This window comes from Haliaeetus albicilla, chromosome 26, assembly GCF_947461875.1.
Source record: "Haliaeetus albicilla chromosome 26, bHalAlb1.1, whole genome shotgun sequence".
NCBI lineage: Eukaryota > Metazoa > Chordata > Aves > Accipitriformes > Accipitridae > Haliaeetus > Haliaeetus albicilla.
In genome coordinates this window covers 2,710,397-2,735,795 of record NC_091508.1, presented here as the reverse complement: position 1 = coordinate 2,735,795, position 25,399 = coordinate 2,710,397, and the positions used below count along the sequence as shown (strand labels likewise).

Below are 25,399 nucleotides of genomic sequence, written 5' to 3'. Positions count from 1 at the left end.
TCAATCCCAACCATGACTTCTGATTTCCACCTTGTGTCCACAGCTGAAGAAGTGACCCCTGGCACTAGAACTAACCTCCTCCAAGTTCTTGAACTCTGCACTGCTTTCATCCACGGATTCATCATAGATGGAGAGCTCTGTCTGGTTTGGCATCTGTGCAGGAAAGAATCAAATCCACAAATTAGCAGAGTGCAGGGTTGAAAGGAATGAAAAAAATTACTAACCCAGGCTTAAAACATCACACGTGCTCTAAGGGAAATGCCCAGGAAGAAGGGGCACAGAAGGAATCCTCTTTCAATTGTTTATCTCCTCTGACTGAGCTGGCATTTACATATCTCTCTGCCGAGGTATGAGATACTTTAACTTACTCTCATGAGATAACTGGCTAACACTGCCCTGGTTCCAACTCCAGTTACCATGCAATAAACCAACCCATGTTTGGGGGAATAGCCTGTCTGACCCTGTGTTGTCAGCATGTGCCACATTCCTGCTTCGGCCTTTTCTCCTCCCACCAAGGGAAGCATACATGGATGCTGGGGCTATTCAAGGACAGGGACATGTGCTTTGCCTTCATTTCCGAGGGCTAAATTCTGCCTTTGTGTACAGCTGCATGTTCCAGCCAACACCAAACTGAGGGCATAGTGCTGGAACAGATCTTTTGGCTTCTCCAGGCTGGGACAACATTCATCTCCCAGCTAGGGGTTTGCAGAAGACATTTACACTTCTGAATTCCCATTGAAATCAATTCAGTCAGTAGGTACTTGGCCCATACATGAGAATTAGGAGATGAAATATTTTGTTGGATTTAGACCTTTGCCACTTGAGATAAATAAGAAACTTATATTAGGTGCAGTATTGAGTTGTTATTCTTCCTTTCTGCTGATGCAGTGTGTAAACCTAATAGTACAGTACTGTGAGCTGGAGAAAGACTGGGGAGCAAGTTTACCTCTTCTAAGATGGGCGGGTGGACAACTTCTTTGATATTGGCCAGTGCAAACAAAACAGCATCATGGATCGTCAAGAAGATGTGACTTCGGTCCAGGCCTCCTTCCTCAAAGACTCCACCTGTGCTAATGTCATTGTACACCTGAGCTGAAGAAATGAAAAGCACATGAACAAGAAGGAAACCAAAGAAGGAAGCCTTTGATAGTGCACATGGCTGACGGTGGTCCTCTGAGCTAAAGCAAGGCTGGGATGCATAAGGAAGAAGCAGGTTTGCTATAGAAAGGAGAGTGTAGGGATCTATTTTTCTATGTGCTAAATGTGATGGTGTTCCAGTCATATCACTTCCCAAATGAAAGGACCTATTTCACACACAGAGAACAGTGTTTTCTTTCTTCTGTTCTCTTCTTTCATCTGTTCTGGTTTGGTCCAACAAAAAGCTGACAGCTCACACAGTTTGCATAAAGAACACAAAAAGATCTCCTGTCTGTCAGGAGCGCATAAATGGGGGAAGTTCACATGGAAATGTGTTCTTCGTGGATTCTTACCATGCACGTTTGCCAAGAACACTTTAATCCCAATCTTCTGATAACTGGAACACAACTAGAAGGGATGAGAGGGGAGAGAGAGGATTAATAACACTGCTGCTCCAGTTTTGTGTTTAGACATAAAGTCTTTTATCCAGGGCTTTACACGTATCCTGGGGAAGGTGAAGGAGAAAGCCACACAAACCTTCTCTTGAGGAGGGTAAACATCTTTATCTGAGTTGCCCAAGAGAGTAGAAGGTACCTGGTTGATGTGTTGCTTGGCTACGTTTGTAGTACAGAACTAACCTTGCCCAGTGCTTTTGTGCCCATGAGGTCAACAAAACACACTCCACTCATGTCCAGAATGATGGTGTGAAAGCTGATATAGGGTGGTGCTGTCATGATAGGGTCAACATCTGCTGTGGGCATGACACTGAATGTGCTTCCTTGCAGAGTAGTGGTACTGCCCAGCTCGCTGGAGGTGTGCACTTGCCCAGCACCATTGGCAGGTGGATGGAATGTGACATAGGAGATGCTGGCACCATTAGCAGTCGTCTGGTTGTTATTGGTATCTGTTGGAGAGGTGCTTTCAAAGTCTTTCTGGAGCTCTTGCAAAGACAAGGTCTACAGCAAAGCAGAAATGCACAGTCAGGGCAGGGCAGAATTATCAGCACAAGCTGAGATCCTGACACGTGAATGCACCTATTCAGTGGAGTGAAGTGTTTTAATCTGGACTAACTCCAGCCTGGTGCTAGACTTGGGCTGGACTGAATGTCCCTTGGGGTTGGAGTATGTTAGGTTAATTTTAAATGATTCCTGTTCACATGCTTCAAGACTGCTCAGCAATGCAAACCAAATGAAGCTGGGATGACTGGGAAATGTGCTTCAAAGGGGCACTTTTGAACTGAAATGCTGACATAGATGCATCCTTAGAGAAAGAGGGCAAGCCCAGTTTCTAGCAAATTGTTCACCATGTTTCCATTCTAGCCGTCTCTGTGGCTTTCTTGCTCCCAGCCATTTCCAGTTCTCCTGCATCTTAAAGTTTTGGCTGTTGGGAGGAATGGAGATGTGGATGGGAAGGAAAGAGGGCAAGAGGTGGTAAATGTGGCTAGGAAGACAGTGCAGAAAATCCTATGTCAAGAGGAACTGTTTGATGGGGACTTGGAGTCTTATTCATCAACACAGGAACCCAAACTGAGTTACCTTGTTCTGCCTCAATAAGAATTTTGGTATCTTTGTTGGTGGTTGTGCTGTCCCCTTCTCCTGCCGCTTCACATATTTCTTCCTGGCTAAGTACACTTTACCAGGATCCACGCCGGTCTGTGGAAAAGAGAGGGAGTTTTATCTGAAAAAGTCCGTTCAGTCCCATAGTCAGGGGCTGCTGTTTCTTTCCTGCTGTTTCCCAGCCTGTGGCATGTGGCACAGGAGGACAGCGCCAGCTGTACACCGGAGTGAGGTGATCCTGACGGCCACCAAACAACATCTTCAGTAACTCAGGGTACCTGCACATGCAGGGAGGAGACACTTGCAGTAGCAGGATGACTCTGCTCTGGCAGAGCTTGGAGGAGGATACCTGCCAGGATGCAGGCATAACCTCTAAAAATGAGGTCTACAAACAGTCCTGAAGATCAGGGAGAAAAAGATGGAAGAGTAGAGGATGGACGTGACCATCTTTCGTGAACATCCTAGGCTTAATTATCTCCACGGAGCAATACAGGAGAGAGCAAGGGCCATTTGGGATTGGCTGCAAGCAGAAATTTATTAGAGCATTGCTCACCTTGGCTATAATCTTCTCACGGAATATCTCTGAGTTGGCAAAATACAGTGGCGAGCAGTAGGTCACAATTTTAATCCCATTAAGTTCGTGTACCTGCAACAGAGACAAGAGCTCAAACCACGCCTGACGGGGTGTGTGTGGCGTGCAGGGTGGCTGGGATTTTGGCCAGTAGATAACTGGGACGGTCAAACTGAACAGGAGCTCTCCTGCTACCTCTGGAACAGGCAACAAAAAACCTTGCTGAGACAGAAACATGGACTTGAGTTTCCTGATCACATTGGGTACCAGTGGCAAAGAACAGCATTTTCTCTGAGGATGCTTTAGTTTCTGCTTACCTTGTTGTAGGCTTTAGGGTTCTTGTAGATGTCAGTGGAAGTTACTTGGCCCAGGGCAGAGCCGTTACGGCTAGGAGAGAAGAGGCGATCAGAATTAGAGTAAATGTTGCAAGGGAAGAAAACTGCTTTGCTTCACATTCCATACCAGGATTTGAAAATTTGCTTTATGAAAATACTTAGATTTCATCCCTGCAGAGTCTACAGGGCAAAAAAGAGTCAGCAGTTTGAGATCCCAGGCTCGGAAATATTAATAAAGGGCTTTGATGGATTAAAAATGGTGTGAAAACTTCACGCCAGTCTCTGCACATATATGGGGCTTTTTCTTTTTATGAGCAGGATTTTCTGCTGGGAACTATGCAGGTAGCTTCTCGTGCTGAAGTAAATACCTGCAGACTTCCCCCTGCCTTGGGATGTGCACATTGCTAACTGTGCACAGGAGTGAGAATGCAGGCAGTAAATTAGCGCCTGCCATTCCTGTTTGCACATTCCAGGGGCTGGGGAGGACACCTGCACTCCCCCAGGCTCCTGCCGCAAGTTCCTTCGAAACATGGGCCAGAGGTCGGTTATAAAAATAATCTGTCGTTTATTCTGCAACTGGGAGATTTTTCTTCTCTTTTGGTTTTTTTTTTTGTAGCTACACTGGTACTTACAACTGGGTATGGAAAACCACAACCAGCACGGAAAATCCCACGCCCACAGCAACTCCATAGGGAAGGCTCAGGAAGAAAGCGGACAAGAAGCTCACCAGCCAGACCAACTGCAGAAAGAGAAGAGCATGGCAGATAATTTTACTGTACCACAGGCTGGAGCATGGTGATGGATGGAAAATGGCAATGTGCTGATATTCTGGACCTCAAGAGCTACACAGCTGAGGATCAAAAGACCAAGGCCTGAATTCTGCAGCTATTCTAATGATACAGTTTATTGCACGCTTTCGTGTGAAACATCACTGCTGGGAAGCTTGCCAGAAGCCCCATTTTTTCAGCTGTAAAAGCAGCTAGTGCATAACACCCGCACCACTCATTCAGTTCAAAAAGCATCAGCCTAACTAGTCAGGAAAAGGCTCCTGCAGATCAGACCATCTGATGCTCAGTAACTGCTCCTAACCCCAAGAAAGCTCCTGCTGTCAGAGCATTTCAGGAGGAATGAGCATCGATCTGAAAACCGTCTGAGCACCTACTATAAATGACCTGAACACAGAGCAAATTTGATGACAAAGTATGACAGAGCATACCAAGTCCTGCTCCACCTCTCAGCTCAGAGCTCTGTCATTTGTCATTTTTATGTATTAGCACTCGAGCATCTCCCTCCGTATGAGATTAGTCCTGCCTAAGCATATAAACATGCCCTCTGAGAATAATTATCAGGTTATTACAATCCCATCCTCAAAACTGATAAAACCTAACTTTGACCTTGGACAAATCAGGGTAACTTTGATGACTTCGGCATCTTAATTTATATGCATTGTGCATATAAATGTCAAGTAAGGGCTTCCCTCCATCCAGACTTCACACTGGGCTGTATCTGTGGAGTGATCCCTGCAGTTAGCGCTGAAACACAACCAGACTTGAGGTAATGAACACTGATGGTCTGACATCACCCAGAAATGGAGTTTCCCATTTTGGGACAGGACACTGAATCTAGTTCAAATTCCAGGGAGATTAAGGTCAGGGGAATACCGTTCACTCCATTGGCATCTGCCTGGTCCCCACGCTCCCTACACCTATAGGCTGTCTGTGGTTGCTGGTAGCAAGAGCTTTGTTCCAGCAGCTCAGTGGGAACAGCACAGCCAGGTCAGTGGGTCTGGCTGTGCCATGGAGGAGGGATGATTCATGTGGGGCAAATCAAAGAGGTTTCTGAGAGCCGTTCACCTCCGCTGTGGTGGCCAAGTCTGGCAGAGACACGCTGGCAGGGTGTTCCCCAGGCAGCACCATGCATCTCCGCTCAGTCCACTGTCTGCTCAGGTGTCTGCCTGGACTTTGCACTGGGGGCTATGGAGCCCGTGGGGCCGGTCTGTGCTCCCCTCTGTGAGCTCTGATAAAAGGCAATAACTTCACCTGCCCTCGCATGAACTGCCAGAGCTGACCGAGACCTTCCATCCTACCAGCAGGCATCAGCAGAACCCATTCAGAGATGTGCTTAAACTGCCATAAACGACTCCCGACAGAGAATTGCATCTTCCCATCAGCAACTTTCCCACTCTGCTGGTTCTTGCCTGCATAACCACGTCAGCTCAGATGTCGCACATCCCTGGTCCAGTTAGTCTGCTGGGATCACTCCTAAGCATGGACCATTTTTTTGTAGCTCATGCCCTGTGCTGGAGTGTGCCTTCATGTCATGATCACACTCCTGTGAAATCTCTGCCTGGACTGCTAACCCATCTCTTGTCCAGCACCTGTTTGAACAGTATTTTGGGAAAGCTCTTGATGACTCAGGTCAGCCCCTTTGGACTCCCGATTTCTCCGATAAGGCGGTTTGTCGGGACCTGACAGGATATTGGCTCAGTGTCCACACACACCACTCAGCCGTGGGAGTCCTGTTCAAACACTGTCTTTTTATGTCAGACATTTCCAAATTCCGTTCTCACTCCCCTGCACCCCCTGCCTGGGTTTATACATCAACCAGTGCCTGGAGTCCTTATCGCTGTGAAGGGCTCTCCTCACCCTGGAGGGCTATTGTGTGAGTTTTTAAGTCATGACTCCCAGATATTGAGCAGGGCCGGTTTGGCTAGTTCTGGGCAAACAGGCTCCCGCAGTTGATTGGCATTTAAACAGAGCAGGTAATAGTTCAGGCCTCTCTGATATGTGCGCTAAGCATGAGAGTGCTCAGCTGGGCAGGACAGGCTCCGCTGCTGCTCGGGACCTCATTGGCGAGTGGTTGGAAGCACGATCGCACCGAGAGAGTGAAACCCACCTTCTGCAAAAGCCTGCCGGGGGGCTAGTCTGCTCGCCCTGCCTCTGCCTCACGCAGCCCTGGGCTGAGCAGCCAGTGTAAGGCAGGCGGATGCCTCCCACCCGTCCCCAGGCACTCACGCAGTCCAGCTTGCTCTTCTTCCACAGGTAGAAGGGATCAGCCAGCTGCTTGAGGGAGTTTTTCAGGTTCACCGCGATCAGGGCTCCCAGGACAGACTGCGGAGGAGAGGGGACTGTATCAGCTAGGATGCGGGTATACAGTGTGGATGTGCCACGTTTTGCAGCAGGTGCTTTCTGCAGTGTCTGCCTTCCTTGGTCCAGTTACCGCAAGGGAATGGGAAAGGGTGATGCTCACAAAGATCCCGCTTGGAGCCGAGTATGGTAATTTAGACTACTCTTGCTTCCAGAGACTCAGTGCAGACAGGACCCCAGGCCAGGAGCAAATGGTGCTGTGCGGCAGTTTGCATCAGGGGTTTTTGGAGCAAGGCTGTGCCTTCGCTTGGGTGTGTAGAGTACGCGATGCAATGGCCACGCTGTCTGCACAGTTTGTGTTACCTTTGGAAGAGGTTCAAGGTAGATCCCCAGAGCCAGCATGGTCACCATAACCACCAAGGCCACAAAGAAACTTGCCACCTGCAACAGAGAAAGAAATCACTTCAGCAAACGTCAAGGTCTTCTTAAATCCCCTCTGGGTCTTTCATCTCCCGCTGCTTCAGCCAATGGCAAAACTGGTCACTGCAGTATTTTATGTGAGCAGACAATTGCCTCCGAGAAGTAGGCTAGGATTTTGCAGATCTCACAGATAACCCCAAAATTCCCTCACGTGGTAGTTCTGCTCAATCGGGGGAGCCAGACTGGGAATGCAGATTTACAGCCCTACATCTGCGACCAATCCAAAGAACCATCCAGGGAACAAAATGGGGTTGGGGAAGGAGGAAATTCTGCTTTAACAACAGCAACGTGAAGCACTTATATATGGAGCTTCTCCAGACCCGCAGCAGCGATGTCAGGCTGGCAGCTTGCAGCAGCTATAGGGGTTTGTGGTCAAGTAGGGTCACGTAGGGAAGAGAGGAGGAGGAGGTACTAACTTGTGATTTCCCTCCTGCCCCATCGACGGCGAGAGTGACAGAGAGAGCACAGCAGATCACGTGGATTTTGAAGAAGGATCCAAAGAAGTTGCTGCAGCCCAGGGCCAGCATTTCCTGCGGAGATGGGGGAACATGGTCATCAGAAAGGACAGCTGCCCGTCCTGCCCTGCCAACGCGTGTGAGCTGCCAGGCAGGAGAGCAGGTACCCGAGTCTGGGGTTTGCGTGGCCAGGGAAGGGACCTGGGTTCCCTACGGTGTGTCCCAGACCCTTTCCTTCCAGTAAGAGCTGGGATGGGCTCTGATATAGCAGGGAAACCTGGAAGCACAATTCCACATAAACACGTTGTCATCTGTTGACACACTAAGGGCAGGGCTTCATGTGGTATGTGTGGCTGTTATTGAAAACTGCCACTGTGCCAGTGATGACAAAAGAGGATTATTTAATGTCCTGCCTCTTACAGTATCTGGGTGACACACCAGGAATCCAGGTCTTTCTCTGCTTGGTGAAAAATACATGCACCTCATTGTGCTTCAACAACCTGCAAAAATGCCATCTGTGCCAGCACTCAGGGCTGAAGCCTCAGGTCAGGAGGGAGAGCAAAGCAGAGAGCTCAGCCTAAAGTTTTCTTCCCTTTTGCAGTCTCTCTCCAGTCCATGGGAGATGGATCTGCCATATCCTTTCAACCCCCACATGGCAAGCTGCCACGTGAGCCTGCATGCATGGGAGCAGCACGTCTGTTTTAAGCAGGGCACGTTTGAAAGCTTCCCATTCATGCAGCGAGGTTTTCCTTTCACGCCTGAGAGCAAGGGGAACAGTCTTTGCGTCCTTCCAGACCAAGCGTTACCTGGTTGGGGTCCACGTCGTAGCCATGCTTGGCTGCCAGCGTTCTCCCCATGGCTAAGTTGATCACGTAGCTCACGATGGCGAGCGAGAAAGCTGTGCCGATCATGTCTTTCCACTTGTTCACCAGGGGCAGGGTTGGCGCTGGGAACCTGCACTCAGAGTGGAGGCGAGAAGCAGTTGTGACACTAGTGTTCGGAGGCCGGTGAAGTGGGTGAGGAGCTTGTATGTTCAGGAATGACATAATCCGTGTCTACACCATGGACAGCTTGAGTGGATGGTGGCAGTTGTGTAACAGGGTGCAGCAGTGCTGCCTGACAGTCCTGGAAGGGGACTGTCATACAGCAGGGAAGAGTGAGCTGTTTTCCGGGCTGCAGGAGGAGGAGGAGGAAGGAAAATTATCTGGAAGTTGAGTAAGACCTGCACATGCACTTACCCCATGCTGATCTTCCCAACTACTGGCATGCCGTACTTCTTGGGCATGTTGAAGCTGCCAGAGATTGCAGTCGCAACTATTACCTGAAAGTACAGAGAATAAAAGAGCAGTAAGCAGAAAGAGCATGAGCTCTCTCAGAAGCATTAAGCTTGCTGTGCTCCTGGGGCTGACATTAGAAAATTAGCACCAAATTCAGGCTTGGAAAGGAGAGGACCTCCCCAGCAGGAGTTGTGTTCCTCATCCTCAGCATCACCAGGATGCAGGTACAGTCTAACAGGGATGACCTGAGCATCAGAGGTATCCTCCATGAGGATGGCCCAATTTCTGACCCCAGCCCACATGAGGGTCATGTCATATTCACTGTGTAGATGCTCTACATGATGGACCCTCTGTGAGCACAAGTGGGTGTCCCAGGGCTGTAAGGCGAGGGGAGGGTCTGTCTCCTGGAGGGTCCGAGGGACAGCTCACACGTCACTTACAATGATGATCTCCATGGGGATGGGCATCCGGATCTTTTTCATGTACTTTAGGTTGAGCTCCTTGACAATGATCAGGAGCACAGCACTGACCAAGGCATAGACCAGGGAGGCCATGTTGGTTTTGGGCAGACCTTTACAAATATCAATGAATGTCTAAAGGGGAGAGAAGAGGAGAAAGTGTCATAGGGAACCAGAGACTCTGGACAAGCACAATGGAGAACACTTTTTACCATAATCAACTGCAAACACCCCGAGATGTGACGAGGGTGAGAGAAATGCTAGAAACCCTGCTGCTGAGAGATCAGCAGCCAGCCCTGAGTCTGTGCTGTCCAGTGAAATGCAGTTCTAGCTGCATCAATGAGGATGCATCCATGGAAGATGCAGGAAAGCCCAGGAATGGGTAAACCTGTCCACGGGAAAAGTTTCTGTTGCTAACAATTTTGCAAGACGCCTGTTGTAAAGCAACACAGTTCATATTCTCCCCAAATCGCAGACCCATTTCATTATATCTGATTAGAAACTAGCAGACAAGGGCTCAGATAATACTGTAGAGGAAATACAATGGCAGCAGCGTAGGTGTGCTGGGCAGGGAGTGGTGCAGACAGGCGTATTCCCCCTCCCTCCACCCTTTCCCTCTCTCCAAGCCCCCCCTTTTCCTTGCATGGGTGGCAGTGATGCCTGCGGTGTGGATTGTCACTGGGGGAGGAGGTGCAGGGAAGGCCCTTGTCCAGAGCACCCACTTACATAGACGATAGCTAAGGGCCCGGTGTAAGATGGGACTGTCAAGCCGAAGACGTACTTGAGCACGGAGATGAGGATCTGCAACCCTGCTGCTGTCATGAAGCCCCTGATGAAAGACTCTGAGAGGTAGATAGCAACAAAGCCAAACTGCACGAATCCCAGGCACAGCTAGGGTAGGACAGACAAGGCGTTATTAGAAGCGTGCCAGCCCGAAAGGGCGAGGTGCAGAGCCTGAGCGTGCCTGTGTCGGGCAGGCTGCTCTGCTGGGAAGAAGGGTGCATCCCTCCCACGCAGCCACGGCACGTGCTGGGCTGAGCAGACCGGTCCGTAGCAGGGGTGGGGAGAGGAAAGCTGCAGGGTGCTGGGGTGTCATCACTGGCTGCGATCCTGCCCCAGGAGATCACCCTTGGCTAGTCCGTTTGGAGAATTTCACACCAAGACTGCAGCTGGGGTGGGATCCCCAAAAACCTCTATGCTGAGGCATCATCCACTCAGAAGTGGGGCCTCTTCTAGCATCTGCTACCACCGTCTCTGCTCCTGAGAGAGAGTTTGGCTGACTCCGTGTGGGTCAGCTCTGGACAGAGGACACAGCACAGGCGGTGCAGCGAGTCCTTACTTGTATGATGGCTGTCAGGCAGGCTAACGTGGCAGAGATCTCCAGCCTGGCTGCTTCCAGGGCTGTGGTATTCACAGTGGTCTCATTGGTAGTATGGTTGAAGTACTGGAAGTCTGACTCCGGAGCCAGCTCATTGCAGACGTTGCCAACAATAATGCTGATGACAGCAAAAGTACCTACAGCACAACACAGTGATGTCAGTAGTTTTCTCTGGAGAGCATCCTGTCCTGGAAGGCACTTGGACAGGTTAGGCTGTCCAGACCAAACCACTCAGCCCATCACCGCAGGCAGCCCCATGGCAAGATGCGGCAATAGTTCACTGGGGTGAGATCCTGCTGTGCAGCCAGAATCAGGGATCCCGTAAACCCCTGATGGACCAAACATACCCAAAAGTCTCTGTTCTGGGACACACCAAGTATTGCCAGCCAGTATTTAACTGCCCTGTGCAGACAATTGCTCTGCAGACTCTTACCTGGGACCATCTGATGGATACCGCCAAGGAAGAGGTATGTTACCAAGGGGAAGAAGGAGGAGTAGAGCCCGTTGACGGGAGGCAGATTGGCCAGCAGTGCAAAGGCCATCCCTGGAAAACACCAAGGAAATGGGCAGGTCACCCAGGTCTCTGCAGCTGGTGTCAGCCCCCTGCCCTGCTCACACTCACATCAGCTCCAAGAAGGTGCCGTGGCCAGCACAGACTGCTCCTTTCTGGGCAGGAGAGGCCAAAGAGGCCAGGGAAGGGCACCGCAGAGAAATATAGGGATAGCCAGGTCAGAGGTAGAGCTTAGATTTATACATGTCAGCAGTAAAGGTAGCTAACCCCCCCAGACTGGAAATCAGCTGTCATCTGCAGACCTTTACTTGAACTGGCAAAGTGCTGTCCCCTCTTGGTGACCCAGAAAGTCGTTGCGTCTCACCTTGTGGCACTTGAATCGTCCCCGCACTGAGCCCACCGAGAACATCAGGCAAAATGTAGTCCTTAATTTTATACTTGGGAAGCCACACAAGTATTGGGAACAGGCTAAAGAGGATGAGTTTGAATCTGGAAGCTGAACATCTAAGGGAGATTAAAAAAAAAATAACGCAAATAAGTAAAGAAGGAAGGAAGCAAGTGAGCTGGGAAGTGAGCAAGCAAGGGATCAAGGAAGAATCTTTCTAGGAATGTCTCAGCCTTTCTCCCACACCAAATCCTGAGCCCAATATTTGGCGCACAGCCCTCCCCTGCAAGTGTGAGGCTCTTGCAGTTAACTAGCTGGACATGCCATGGAGGATTATTGTAGGGATGTTCCTGACTCGGTGGAAGGTCTCCAATGCTGCCACAGCTGGAAGGAGAACCTGCACAAAGTGAAGGATTTTGCTCCCCAATATGTTGATACCCTTCAGACAGGGGATAGGAAAGCCATGGAGAGGAAACACAGCTCAGAGATTCATGGGGCAGTTGGACAGAGCCAAAGATGAACTTTTTCAGGTGCTTGGTCAAAAAACCCCAAGTGTCTCTGAAAGAAGAAGATTGTTTCTGGGTGGGTTGGCACATGCAGCATCTCACATCTCTGCCTGCTAACACGTATGTTCGCTCTCTTTCATGTATTACTGCCTTCATTTTTCCAGGAAATGGAGCTAGATTTCCAAGACAACAATCAGCAGGATTATTCATCTTTCTTTGCATGATTTTTCATCTTTAAGAAAAGCCAGTACTGTTTTTAATCAGAAAGTTGATAAAAGGAAATCCCAGCTGGAAAGCTTAAAGAAATAATCTGCACACCCATACCTACATCACCGATAATGCCTTTTTCATTCTTAAAAAAAATTGGGAAACAGAACCCCAAATCCCGAATTCACTTGGTGCAAACTGTTCCGCTTATTTGCCCTACAGTGTAACAGCTGAGGCAGTGAAAAGTCTAACCAGTTTCACTTGCTTCAGTACAATTTGCATTTCTCCTTGCACATTTCTCCTGTGCCTTTCATCCATCAAAGCCCTGAAGATCATGGAGAAGGTTTCCCAGGATAAAAATGGGAGCTATATACCCAGGTCTGAATTATATCCCAATTCCAGACCAAATCTGATTTACATTTGCCCCAGCTATAGCATTCTATGTTACCTGAAAAGGTTTTTCAATTTTTCCCCAACGGGGTAACTTCTACTTTTCTTCTCAAACTCTTCATCGAAGAGGCTGACCGAATATGCAGGACGTTCGATGACATAGCGAGGCCTGGCGTGGTTCATCTCTGGATCATTTAAATTTTTCCCAGAAAAAAAGAAAAAGCAAAGCCAAGAATGTGACTGGAGCTGGCCCCACCTGCAGTATAACAGACCGGACACCTCCAGCGTCTGGGAGCCCTCCCCGAACATCTCCACCCTAAATAGTTTCCCCGTGGCGCAGAGGCAGGTCCTGGGAGTGGCTTCTCCCAGCACCGGGGGCTGCTGCTCCCCGGCACAGGGAGTTTTTACCAGCTATTTTGAGGTGATGCTAATGAGCAATGCCGCACCAAGGGGACCGGAGCGCGTCCTGGATTGTCTGGCAGATGAGCATGGGTGTTAATCTTAGCTCTGCCAGTGACTGCCTTTTTGCCTCGGGCAAGTCATTTGACCTTTCTCATGCCTCAGTTTCACCATGTGCCGGTGGGGTTGGCGAGACTTTGCAACGCTGGGCAGCCCTGACACAGTTTGCAATGGTAGATACTGGCACTGTGATTAAACGCAGTTTCCATCTGAGATGTTCCTGCTACGCTGCTGAGTGGTCTCATTTGCATTCAGCAGCCTTCCTATCTCTCACTTGCCATGGGAGGCTGTGGATGACTCCTTGGTTTATCCTAGGAAGTGATGTGCAGAAAGATAACTGTTGGTAATTCATTTCAGTGATGAAGATGTCAAAACATCTGGATGGACTAGTCTTGCCCAGTATCTGGGTCCCACCAAAGAAAGGTGATGAACTTCAGAGAACCCTTCCTTATTTTACTATGAGCAGCAATGCCTAGGAAGTGTGGAGAATCATTACAAACTGGAGAGGCTGGGAGTGGAGGGAGGAAGTGGTCAGATATAAAACAAGGATCTTGGTAATTATTTGTGGTATGGCGTGTATCTAAGTGGGTCATCGCCCAACACAGGAGTAGAAGAGGGGGTGGAAAAAGCTGGTGATTCAGGCAGGAGAACGTACCAAGAAACAACATCCAGGTTGCTGAGAGCTTACAGAGTGATCTGAATGTACCAGATTCTCCTCTCTCCCCTTTTGGCATCATGAGTACTGCTGAAGTCAGTGCACACCTTGACACCAAGTTCATTGGAACCAGGATGAGCAAAACGTTCATCCATAGGACTAATGTCAGTCCTCACTGATAAGCAGTTACCTTGGAGTGGGGGCTGGAAGATATGAGTAATATATAGCAGAGTGGCCCAGCAGTCCAGGACAGGAAGGAAAGTATGATGCAGGCAGCCGAAACTTTTGGGAGAATTTAGGTCAACAGAATCATTATACAAATAGGAGCTAATGGGTTTAGAAAGGGAGGTCATCAACCCCTCTCTTGTGGTGGATGCTTTAGTGATCACAGGGGCAATCAAGTGCAGTTTGCTGTAAAACAGCTCCAGCAATGGTGTGTTTCTCATTCCAGGCTCTGATGTGCACCCGTGCTGCCTCGGGAGGGACCCCAGCCTCTGTCTTTGGAGGGCCAGCTAGGTGCCAGCTAGCTGAAAGAGGAGACGTGTCCCTCTTCCTGCATTACCAGGTGCTTAATCCCATGCCCTCTGCAGGCTTGCACACACTGGCATCCCTGCTGCTCCTTTTCAGCTAGAGATCCCCTTCCAAGAGCAATTACAAGCTTTTCCTTTTGGAGGATTGGTGCAGGCCAAGACTAAGCAGTGTCCTATGCTCTTTCTCAGTCCCTACGCTCATGCCAGAAGCCCATCTGATAAATGGTCATTCCCTGGTTTTCCCACGTCAGTCTGCGCAAGTCTTGTCCCTGCCTTGCAGCCTTGCTCCAGATCCCATTGCTGAAGAGATTCCCAGTGTGCCCAGGCTTTCTCCAGGTCCCAGCCCCACAGCTCTGCTCTAGATTTCCAGTTCTCCCTTGTGAATATTTTGTAGCCCAGGTCCAGGCTTAGCAACAAGCTTTTAAGGCGTGATAAACCCAGCTGAGTTTCGGGTGCAAGAAGTCTCGCTCAGCTTTATTTCTCGGCTCCATCACTTGCTGAGCAGCATGCCTGCCATCAGACAGGCTGAATCAGCCAATTATATCACAGCTCTTTAATGAATTTCTCCTGCTGAGCGAAAGTGCCTGCAATCAGGAAAAATAATAAACAAGGCAAGTATAGAGGGAAAAATATCCCCATGATTAAATTCCATCTTAAACAAACAGGCTAATGATGTCAGCATCTTGGACAGAGTCAAGTTCTTGACTTGGCTTATCACTGGCCTTGCCCTAGATCAAACACCAGGTTAAACCTTTGAGATTTCGGAATTAAAGAGAATGAGCTGTGTGACTGCTCCTTGAACAAAAGGCAAAACCAGCTGTCCTGGTGTTGATGGGATATGACCACAGCAAGCTGCAGAGCTGGTTTAAATCCTGCAGCTGGGGCAGGACACTGAAGCAATGCAATGTGTGTGGAGAGAAAAGCAGAGTGCCAGTAAATTGCTGCATTGCAGGGACCAGGTTTTTCAAGAGCTCTGTTCCAGTATGGGCATGGAAATAAAGGACGAGGTCTGGGGGAAGAGCTCCAAGTGCAGAGCCCCCATTACAAGCTTTTCAGGAAGCCCGTTCCTCCAATGTGTCAGCTGGAGTGGATGATGCTGAGAAATGTGAAGTTTGGCTTCACTGATAAGTAAGTCTACTGAGCCTGGGGTCTTGGAGAAATTGTGGCACACTGAATACATAACTGTGATGTGATACTTGGAGCAAGCGACAAATGAAGGCAGAACTGCTTCACTCCAAGAATATGAGGTGGGTGAAATATATGGTCCCAGTAGGTCATCAGCTAAGAGTCCCATCAGTTCATACCTGGCTGATCCCTGCCCTGTCAGTCTCAAACCGGCCTGTGCATCCCAAGCACAGACCTTTTTTCCCAGTGTTCATCTTGCAAATGCATTTACTAAGCCCTTATCTTCAATCCCTATGCTGGTGATAGCTGTGTTTGGGAAGAGGAAAGTCACATTGAGGTTTCTGGCTAGTGTTGATAGGAGCAATTGGCATAAAGCCACTTTTCTGTTCTGGCATAGGCATAGAAAAGGGACTCCAGTCCAAGGAGTGTGAGTCAAAATTTAGTGGGAAAGCGATCTGATCACTGCCTTATTCATAATACAAGGGCCCAAATTGATCCCAGTGCAAGAGCTGAACATTCAGGGAATGCCTCTGCTACATTTTAGGGAGAAAAAATCTGCTCTGGAAATAATGTTTCTTCCTTTGTCTGCCCCCTCTCCATCCTCGCTTCTCCTTGCACAAGGCGATGCACATGCAGATCTCCTTGCTGATTGCTTCTCAGCTGATGGAGTTCAGAGGTCTGGTCTCTTCCATAGCCTGGGCGAGTCTTCATTAAAAACATCTCTCTCCCAGCTCCATTGCCCAAGCAAGGGTTATAAAAAGCAACTCTCCCCTACCCCAGGAGACAAGGTCTGCCTGGAGAAGGCAAGCACAGGTGCAAGGGTTTGGTTGCGACACCAGGACAAGGTCTTGACTCCTGTTCCCCTGAATCAGTGCCTTTAGCACCGTGTCTGCCACAACTCCCAGCCTCCCGCTCCCAGCTCTGGCTGCAGGTGCCATGGAAGCCCTGGGGCAACACGGTGAAAGGGCCCAAGTCTCGCAACGTCAGGCGAGGAAGCCCTTACATCCTCCCCTGAAACCTGTGCTGTGCTTCCTCGGTGAGGCATGGCATGGGGAAGGACAGGGCGGCTGCAGTGCCGGGCTCTGCAGGGCCAGATGCTGCAGGGCCAGATGCTGCAGTGCCAGATGCTGCAGTACCGGGCTCTGCAGTGCCAGGCTCTGCAGGGCCAGATGCTGCAGTGCCAGATGCTGCAGTGCTGGGCTCTGCAGTGCCAGGCTCTGTGGTGTCAGATGCTGCAGTGCCAGGCTCTGCATTGCCAGGCTCTGTGGTGTCAGATGCTGCAGTGCCAGGCTCTGCATTGCCAGGCTCTGCGGTGTCAGATGCTGCAGTGCCGGACTCTGCAATGCCAGATGCTGCAGTGCCCGATGCTGCAGTGCTGGCTGCTGCAATGCCAGGCCCTGCAGTGCTGGCTGCTGCAGTGCCGGGTGCTCCCCCAGGCTGAACTCTGCCTCACCCTCCTGCTGCACACCCGCTTCCCTCTCCTTTTCACGCCTCTGGTGTCGAGCTGGGCTCGCAAAGCACACAGGCAGGAGGAAAAGGAGGTTTCTGCTGTCAGTCAGTTCAGGTATTTCAAAAGGATGTTGTATAATTCACCTCTGCTATCGGGTGCCGATCAGCCCAGCGGATCCGCCCCCACGCTCCTGGGTTGTTCACTCTCTCCGACCTTCTGGCATCAGGGACAGGCCAGGACCGAGTCTGGCTGATGGGCCACACTGGGAGCTCGTCACCAAGGGACCCCCGGCACGTTCATTCAGGTTAGTGTCTTCAGATGGGCCCTTTGACTGGGCACTCTTTTTTGCTCACAGTTAAAATCGCTTTGATCCGATTTAGTTTTCTTTTACCTTTGGCTCTGAATTGCCAGGGTTCATCTGCAAATGAACTGATTCAGGAAGAAAGCACCTTGCGGTGGTAAAGCCAGATCTATAGTCCCACATTTGTGGCCCAAGTGTATTGGTAAAAAGATCTTTCCTAGTAATCTGGGGAAGAGGCAAAAGCAGGGAAGTGGCGGTTGTGTTCCAGGGGCTGAGCAGCCGGCTGCACGCACGGTGCCACACACTGAATACACACAATTTGGCCATGGAATTTAACTTTTTCTTAACCTCTGTCCTTTGGAAATAGAAGAGGCTGATGCTAGGAGAGCATATAGATCAGTTATACAAAATACTCTATCCCAAAAATGGCTTTTAGCCTCAGGAAAGGCAAAATGCCAGTCCAAAAAGTTCAGTCAGAACTTTGCTGTTTCAGTCAATTTTCCAGGAGCAGCACGCAGGAAGCATCATGATGGCTGGTGGAATAAAAGCCAGAAAGAGAGGGAGAGGGCGAAAGAGGGAGAGAGGTGCTGGGAGCTGCTAACTGGCCCTGCCTGACCGTGGTGAGGCATAGACGGAGACGTATGCCATGGGTGCAGGGGCAGGGAGGAGACATCTCTGCTTCTCTGCGGTTCCCACCTTCCCATCTCGTTGCACCGTGGTGCAGCCTCAGCTTTAACGTCCCCCTCGGGAGCAGCCGTCCTGTTCCTCCACTCCTGCGCTTTTGCCATGGAGCAGCCAGGCATTAAATCTTTTTGTTTAGATTAAATATTTGGTGTGTTAAATAGGTGATTTCCATAAGGCAGATGGCCCTTTTCTTGTTTTAAATGACCCAGCCCAGCGCAGGCACCGGGCAGGAGCGCTGCACTGTACTCTTGTTCCACCGTCGCTGGGTCAGTGCCAATGTTTGATGTACCACTTCACATGAGTTTCTAACCAAACTAGCTCTGCACTTGGTAACCAGAATAATAAGATCTGCAGACATCTGCCAGCTACTGAAGGTGAAGCCAAAGTGTTTGGCTCAAAGGGTGTTTATTAAGTAAAATGCTTATATTCAGCAGCTCGGCTTCTGCTCTTTTTAATGCTGTCGTAAATGCATCAAATGCTGTAGGCACAGGGGATCTGCTCTGCACTGACACGGGGGTAAACGAGCCCAGATTTGGCCCGCTCTTTCTGTCACTTGTTTGATTAACCCACTTATTCCCAACCCCACCCTAACTCTCCATTACTTTTGTAGTTGCATCCAGCGCCGTACCTCGCCGAGGGAGGGCTGGACTGGGGTGAGGCAGCAGGCGCATGGCCTGGGGTGCTGCGGTCCGGGATGTAGATACGTCCCCATCATCGTCCTCCAAAAGCCACCAACATCCCTGTCCTGCAGTCCCCCAGAGGTGTCACCTTGCTGAGTGTGGCACAGCAGCGCTGGGATCAGGCTGCCAGCTCCTTGGCAGGCAGAGAGCAGTGCCTGACCTTAACGGCATCTGAGTCTGTCCCCTGGAAAGTGGTGTGTCCATCCTCGCCATCCCCTTGCCGCTCCCTCGGCATACAGAGCCGTTGGATGGGAAGGAGGGAAGGCTGGAAAGCGCACTTAAAAGAAGTGAAACTTTGGTGTCCCTGGCTGCTGCGAGTCTCTGCTCTCCGCACGCCTCTGACACAGACCTTGCCCTCCGCCTTTGAAGAGCAGGTAGGCAATGCAAATCCCAAGGAATTAAAAAGTTTGCAGACTGCAGCATTCTTGCACTGCCTGCGAACACTTATCCGGGATCCTGCTGAGAGCTTGCTCCTGCACGTGCTCCCCACCCCTCCAGATTCTGGGGTCACCCAGTCCATCCTCCCCAGAGGCAGAGGACGGGACAGCATTTCTCTACTGGAAATCTCTGACCTGGGGCAGAAATACTGTGTGGCGAGCCACAAATGTCACTCCAAGGACTTGTCTTCAAGGGAAAGGACTGGTCCCCAGCTTAAGTTTTCAGCTTGCTTACAAATGAGGTATGGACAAATTTTATCAGGACAGAGCAGAAAGCATCCTAGCTGCATGAACAGCAGTTTACTACAACGGAGCAGGTTTATGGGGATATTTTCTCCTGCCTATATATGAGGGAGCCTGCCCAAACTGGACCTGAACATCCCATGAAATGGAACTGGGAGGAGCTGGAGACCCTGCACCCAGTCTGACAGGTCTCAGTCTGGGAGCACTTCTCATTCCCAGCTTTAAAATTCCCTCCTCATCTGATTGCGTGCCCTCAGCCATGCATCCATGCACCAGGATCTCCTGTGCAGCAAAGACCCCTTGCCTAGGTTAGATTTCTATTGCACAACCAGTGCTCCTCAACCGTTGCCTACAGGCACTGGGCTCCACATCCTTTCTCACTATGCCTGTGTGTGTGAAGCCTAATTTGGGCTGCAACATCCTTGGGGCAGGGACCATTTTATATAGTCCCATGCACAGAAAGTTCTGATCATAACAGGGATCCAGAAACAGAGGGTCTCTCATCAGTATTGCCTTTCCTATACCAGGCAAATCCCCCCCCAGATCTCAGCAGGAGCCAGCCAGGATAAGATGGCAGGATTTATTCTAGTAATAATTAATTCACATATTTGGCTCTTCCAGCCTCTCTTCATAAATCAAGCTCTTGGATCGTTGGTATTGCTAATTCCTCAGTAAATCTGCTGCTGTAAATCCTCTTTGCAAAAGGAGGGAGAAAAAGAGAAGGGGGGGAAAAAAAAAAAAAAGAAGTACCAGTTCTCCAAATACTGAAACTCACACCCAGTGGCTGTGCAACCAGAGTGTAAATCCCCCACGCCCACCCAGACAAAGAGCACGATTGTTGGAGCTGGGTTACCTGCGCCTCGCCGGGCGGAGAAAGGGCCGATTCTGCGAGGGGAGCTGCAGATGTGGCAAGAAAGCCCCGGCAGAGAGGTGCTCCCAAGGAGGTGTGCAGAGGTCTGTGCTCAAATAAGCCAGTGAGTCATTTATAAATCACCTCAGTCAAGGGGACCGAGGGCTGTGCTCGGCGCCTGATTGGCTTGGAGGAGGTAATTGCAAGCAAGTACACCCAGGCTAAGCCCAGGAGATAGCCAGGGGAGATAAGGAGAGATCTGAAGAGGGACAAGGGCTTTTTTGGATGTCCCCCCTCACCCCACCCCTTCCCGCTCCGGCCTGGGCCGTTTGATCACCTTTGCGGGTCCCTCCGTGCTCTGGGCTCTCGGTGACAATAGCTCATATTCACCGTCACCCCGGGGCCCCCTCCTTCGCCTGCTTCGGACTCGGGGCAGGAGAAGATGCTTTTGTTGGCCTGGGCGAGCTTCCCGGTGCGGTGGGTAGCGTCTCCCCGGCCTTTGTGCTCTGGCCGACTCTCCGCCTCCGGAACGGACAATGGCGCGCTTTGTGCCAGCATCGGACCCCGCCGCTCGGGCTTTGAAGATGGGATTGGCAGGGGAAAGCAGTTTCTTTCTTATTTCCAGGTTCAAAGGGATGAGAGGAATGGGAAAGAGAGGCGAAGCCCCCGCTACCTGCCCAGGAGAGAGGGCGAGGGCTCCGTCCGTCTGCGCGGGGAAGAGGTCGAAGCCCTCGGCGGCGCGGGGATGTGCCGGTGCGGATCGGGCTGGGCTATCTGTCATCAGCCTTGCAGGCACGGTCCCCAGGCGGGAGCCACACCTGCGCCACGTGCTCGTCTGGAGGAGAGTTTGACAAGTTCTTCGGATGCCCCTGGCAGTGGACAGGGATGGAGCAGGGAGGTGCTGGGATGGACCGTCTGGGAGCTGCAGACTTGGGGGTCACCCCCCAGAGTTACCGGTTCAACCTCCCGACCTGGGGTTTTGCCGTTGTCTTGGGAAATGCAGTGTTTGGAGCTGAAAAAGGCACACGTGTGATGTGCATGTTGGTGGGGAGCAGCCAGCTCGGACTAGGGGAACGGGCTCGTCCCCTCCTGCCGCCGTGTCCCCAGCCCGCGCCAGTACCGCCATGCCGACCTGTGTCCAGGCTCATGGTTTCCTCTCCTCCCAGAGGGATTCGAGAGTGCAGGAGCCTGGCACCGGCCAGGATGTCAGAGGTGATGAGATGGATAGGGACATCAGCAGGGGACATCACTGAAGGAATAGGCCACTAGAAGGAAGCTGTGGGGGGTATTTGCTGTGGAAGGAATGGATCTTTCATGTTCCCATCATCCCCAAGGACAGCTCGGCATGAGCTGTTTATAGGGGTTGGCTTTGCTGCCCTCCCTGTTCCAGGCTCGATCCCAAAGTGCAGACGCAGGGCGACCTCTGAGCATTTGTTGGCCTGCGTATGGGGAAAATGATGGGAAAAGGGAGAAGGGAGAGAGAAGGCAGGAGATCAAGAGAGCGGGGAGAAGGAGGGGGCATATGGCTGGGATGGGAGGAAGGGAGAAGGCAATGATGTGGCTTTTGCTGACTCCCTGAGTCTGTCAGAGTAAAAATCTCTGGTACCTTGTGCATGCACAAGGCATCAGCGTTTACTGCCAAGAAACTTCATCTTATGGGAATCGATCGTTATGTCCGGAGCATGCCAAAGGAACACCCTGCTGGAGGGTGCCAGGGGAAAGGGGGCTGATTCATTGCCATCTGATAGACAGAGGTAATAATTGCCAAGTGGTTATCCTGTAAATATCATTAATAACCCATATCAAGTGTTTTTTTAAAAGGGCAGCCTGATATGCCCCGAGCCCTTTGAAACAGAAACACATGACATGGCAGGAGGACCAGCCCTCATGTGCACGCAGTGGTCCCTGCTATGGGGCAAATCCAGGGAACCTGGAGCACCAGCACCCAAAGATCCCAGCCACAGGGGTCCTGCTCGCAAACACCATAGAAAGAAGGGAATCAGTATCTCTGCTGCAGAGGTGATGCTGGCATCGATAAACTGCCTGGGCAGTCAACTAATGCAAAAAGGGACTTTTTTTGCCATCATTGAACTGGTGCTTTTCCTAGCAGTGCTCCACCAGTGAAAGATTTTTTTTCCCCCTTGCTTTCCTAAATTGACATCCCAGTGTGGGCAGAGCCGTGGAGCTGCAGAAGTGGCTATGGGCATGGGGGGGGTAGGTAAATCACTTGTTTGAGATCAGTATCTGCGCTTGGAATAGGACCACAGAGCCCTGAATTTAAGTTTCCACTCTAATCACAGCCATTTGCCTTTGAAAAACAGAAGGTGCCAAGCAGAGGGGCTGTGCAGCCAGTCTGTGCATCCAGAGGGGACAGGTCTCACCTTGGGGACCAGCCCAGCTCTGAGCTTTGGGAGCAACGTCACCTTCATTTCAATCTAGCCGGTGTGAAAAGTAAAATCCCAAAGCTGGCTCACTGCATGAGTGAAACAGGAACAGGTCCAGGCGAGGAGGCTGCGGGTGCTCCTCGTCCTCCGAGCTGTCTGCTCTTTGCATCAGGCCCTGGACAGGCACGTTGTGTAGGACCTGGCAAGATCAGCAGTGGAGATGCCAGGACCAAGGGAATGTCAGCGATCCCTGTCAGACAGACAGTAAAATGCAGTTACACTGGGATGCAAAACCAAACCAGCCAAAGGGACCCAGTGGTGCAGTTTCTCGTGGCTTGGGCTGGGACATTGGTGGGGCAGAAGTCTGACTGGTTGGGTTTCTTGCCCACCCAGCATTGGCAAAACCCAAGGAAGTTCTCAATCCTGTGCAATGCAATTTGCCCGCAGGAGATGACTTACACAAGGCCTTCAGGCTTGCTCTGTCCCCTCCAAATCCAGGTGTCCCTTCCGTACAGACAGACTCACCACTGGTTCCCACTGCATGGGGACAGGCGAGCTCGTGGGGAGGGCTGGTGGCTCCCCATTGCAAGAGCTGCTATTCCAAAGTCCTGGTGGGTGTGATCAGGGAACTGCAAGGTCTTGCCCTATGGGGAAACCAGCCCCATACAGCCACCAATGGTCCTTTGGCATTTCTTGCAACGGGAGGTGCAGTCCTGGTCAAATTCCAGTTTCAGTAACTATAAATATAACTCTATTCTGCCTCTTTCTGCTTCGGCCAAACTCACTGCGCGTGGCCCAGGCCACTCTGCTGGGATGTGTCCACCAAGAAACCGGCCGGGATGATGTGTAGGGCAAAGACGAGTGTCTGGGGAGCAGTGGGGCTGCCTGGAAAGCTGGGAGGCACTGGGAGATGGAAAGACACCATACGGACTCCCCTGAGTCAAACATGGAGCCCTGGGTGCAAGGACTGCTGAGCTGTTTATCTTCTGGTCCGATAACAGCATACCAAGTGCTGGAATGTGTGTATTTATTTGCAGATGATTAATATTAGCAGATATATTGCACTTAATGAGGGTAATGATTCAGTGGTAATTTACTGCTGGAAATTATGAGAAAGGTTCCTTGGAGCCCTGAGGTTAGAGTCTGTGGGGAAAGGCAGCGCATCCCCCAGGGTGGAGGGGGCTGGTTCCTGGGAGCTTTGCTGGTGGTGGGACCTGCAGGCAGCCCCCCCCCTCCGCCCCGGGACCTGTGGCTGGAGCTGCTTCTTGCTTTCAGAGAGTTTTGCCAAGGAAGCGGGGCTTGTGCAGCCACAGGCACGAGTAGGAGCCAGGGTCTGGGATGGAGATGCTGCAGGTGGAGCGGGAAGCCTTTGTGGAGAGAAATTGGTGCTTCCAGGTGGATCTGGGAGGTCCTGAAGGGCTGTTGCTCCACTTGGCTGATGTGTCGCTCAGGCTGTGACACCTGCACAGGAGACATCTGAAGTTAGGTGTAGTGTCCTGCTTCTTTGTCTGTCTGTCCCTTCAGAAGCTTTTGAAATCAGTAGTGTACCTCAGCCAGATGGGAAAGCAGAGATTCAGGCTGCCAAATTCCTACAGGAATGAGGAATGAGGTGGCCGTTCCTGGAGCAGGGCGTTGGACATGCCCCATATTGTAGGATGCTCTGGGCTGCTGGCTGCAAGCAGAGGGCAGGCAGGGCTTGGTATCCGCTGGGTCCCCGCAGCGCAGCGAGCAGTGTCACCTGCGGGCACTGCGTGTCACCGCACAGAGCCTGGCTGGAGCAGTGACATTCCCAGGGCTGGTTATCATTGTTTCCTTCTCTCCCAGGAATGCAGCTCCTGGGGCCAGGCTGGACGCCATGCTTTTGCTGGCAGACATGGCCGAGCCGCCGGCTCCGCGGTGCCAGGCGATGGAGACACAGGTCCCGCTTGAAAGGGAACCGCCAACTTTTAACGCTTCCCAGGCTTCCCCCTTGGCTGCAGGGACACATGGTTGGACTCACCAGCTGGCACAGGGGTCAAGGGCTTTATCCGGGGAGGAATGAGGAACACAATGTCCTGGAGGGAGACAGCGGGATTATTTACAGCACCAGAATAAAGGGTGGAATGCAGAAAGGCATCAGGAGGTTCAAAGCTGCCCCTATGGCTCAGCACGTGGATGTTTTGTGCAGTTTATTTCATGGTGTGAACTTAGAGCTGGGGAGAGGCGTACAGCTTTCTGGTTATCTAGCAGAGGGAATTGTCGTGTGTCATCTGCGTACGGCCTTTACAACCTGCCTTAGCCCTGCAGGACCATCTCCAAAGGCAAGGGAAGGGGCAGCCTCCTGATGAGACGGTGTCCCCTGCACGTGTCTTTTGAATAATCCCTATCACGTCGGTGCTGGCCCTTGTCTTCAGAGGGAGACCTCCTCACGGGAGAGCCCTGGGCCACAACAGCAGGGCTGGTACGAGTGCACCGTGCGAGTGCATCCCCCAACTGAAGGCTTTGCCGTGTAAGACATCCTGGCTCGGGGACCAGGGCACGTTCTGTTAGTTAATCAACCTCACCGACTGTGATCTCCCACTGGAGCACAGCAAGGGTCTCCGGAGCAAACATCACCCCTGAGAAGACCCTGCCCAGCACAGGGGCAGCCCCCGGCGAGCATCGTGGAGCAGGCGCGGGCTGTGCGTGGCAGACGCTGGGCTGTTTGTCCTCGGCAAAGTGCTGAGGCTGGACGGCGCTTTCCTGACAGCCCTCTTCCCAGCTCTGCCTCCGGTGACCTTGAGCAAGGGCTGTTATCTTATTTGTAAAATAGGTGCAAGATAGCTGCCTTCTCCAGGGGAACACACAAGTGCTCAGCAAGGTCTGCCCAAGGCCCAGAAACACGAACGGT

At 51.3% G+C, this 25,399-nt stretch overlaps 1 protein-coding gene across 1 annotated transcript; it reads right to left on the bottom strand.

The window, feature by feature from the left end:
• Positions 1 to 13,752, bottom strand: SLC26A9 (solute carrier family 26 member 9). The gene is made up of 19 exons (XM_009928604.2): positions 12,791 to 13,752; positions 11,609 to 11,748; positions 11,167 to 11,277; positions 10,695 to 10,870; positions 10,082 to 10,246; positions 9,338 to 9,490; positions 8,859 to 8,941; positions 8,427 to 8,574; positions 7,582 to 7,695; positions 7,049 to 7,126; positions 6,614 to 6,709; positions 4,232 to 4,338; positions 3,582 to 3,651; positions 3,247 to 3,339; positions 2,673 to 2,789; positions 1,776 to 2,093; positions 1,491 to 1,545; positions 947 to 1,092; positions 1 to 153 (listed from the first exon to the last, which is right to left on the bottom strand). The coding sequence occupies exons 1-19, from the start codon at positions 13,039 to 13,041 to the stop codon at positions 1 to 3; spliced, it is 2,574 nt and encodes an 857-aa protein (XP_009926906.2). The 5' UTR covers positions 13,042 to 13,752.
• Between the last annotated feature and the right edge of the window lie 11,647 nt (positions 13,753 to 25,399).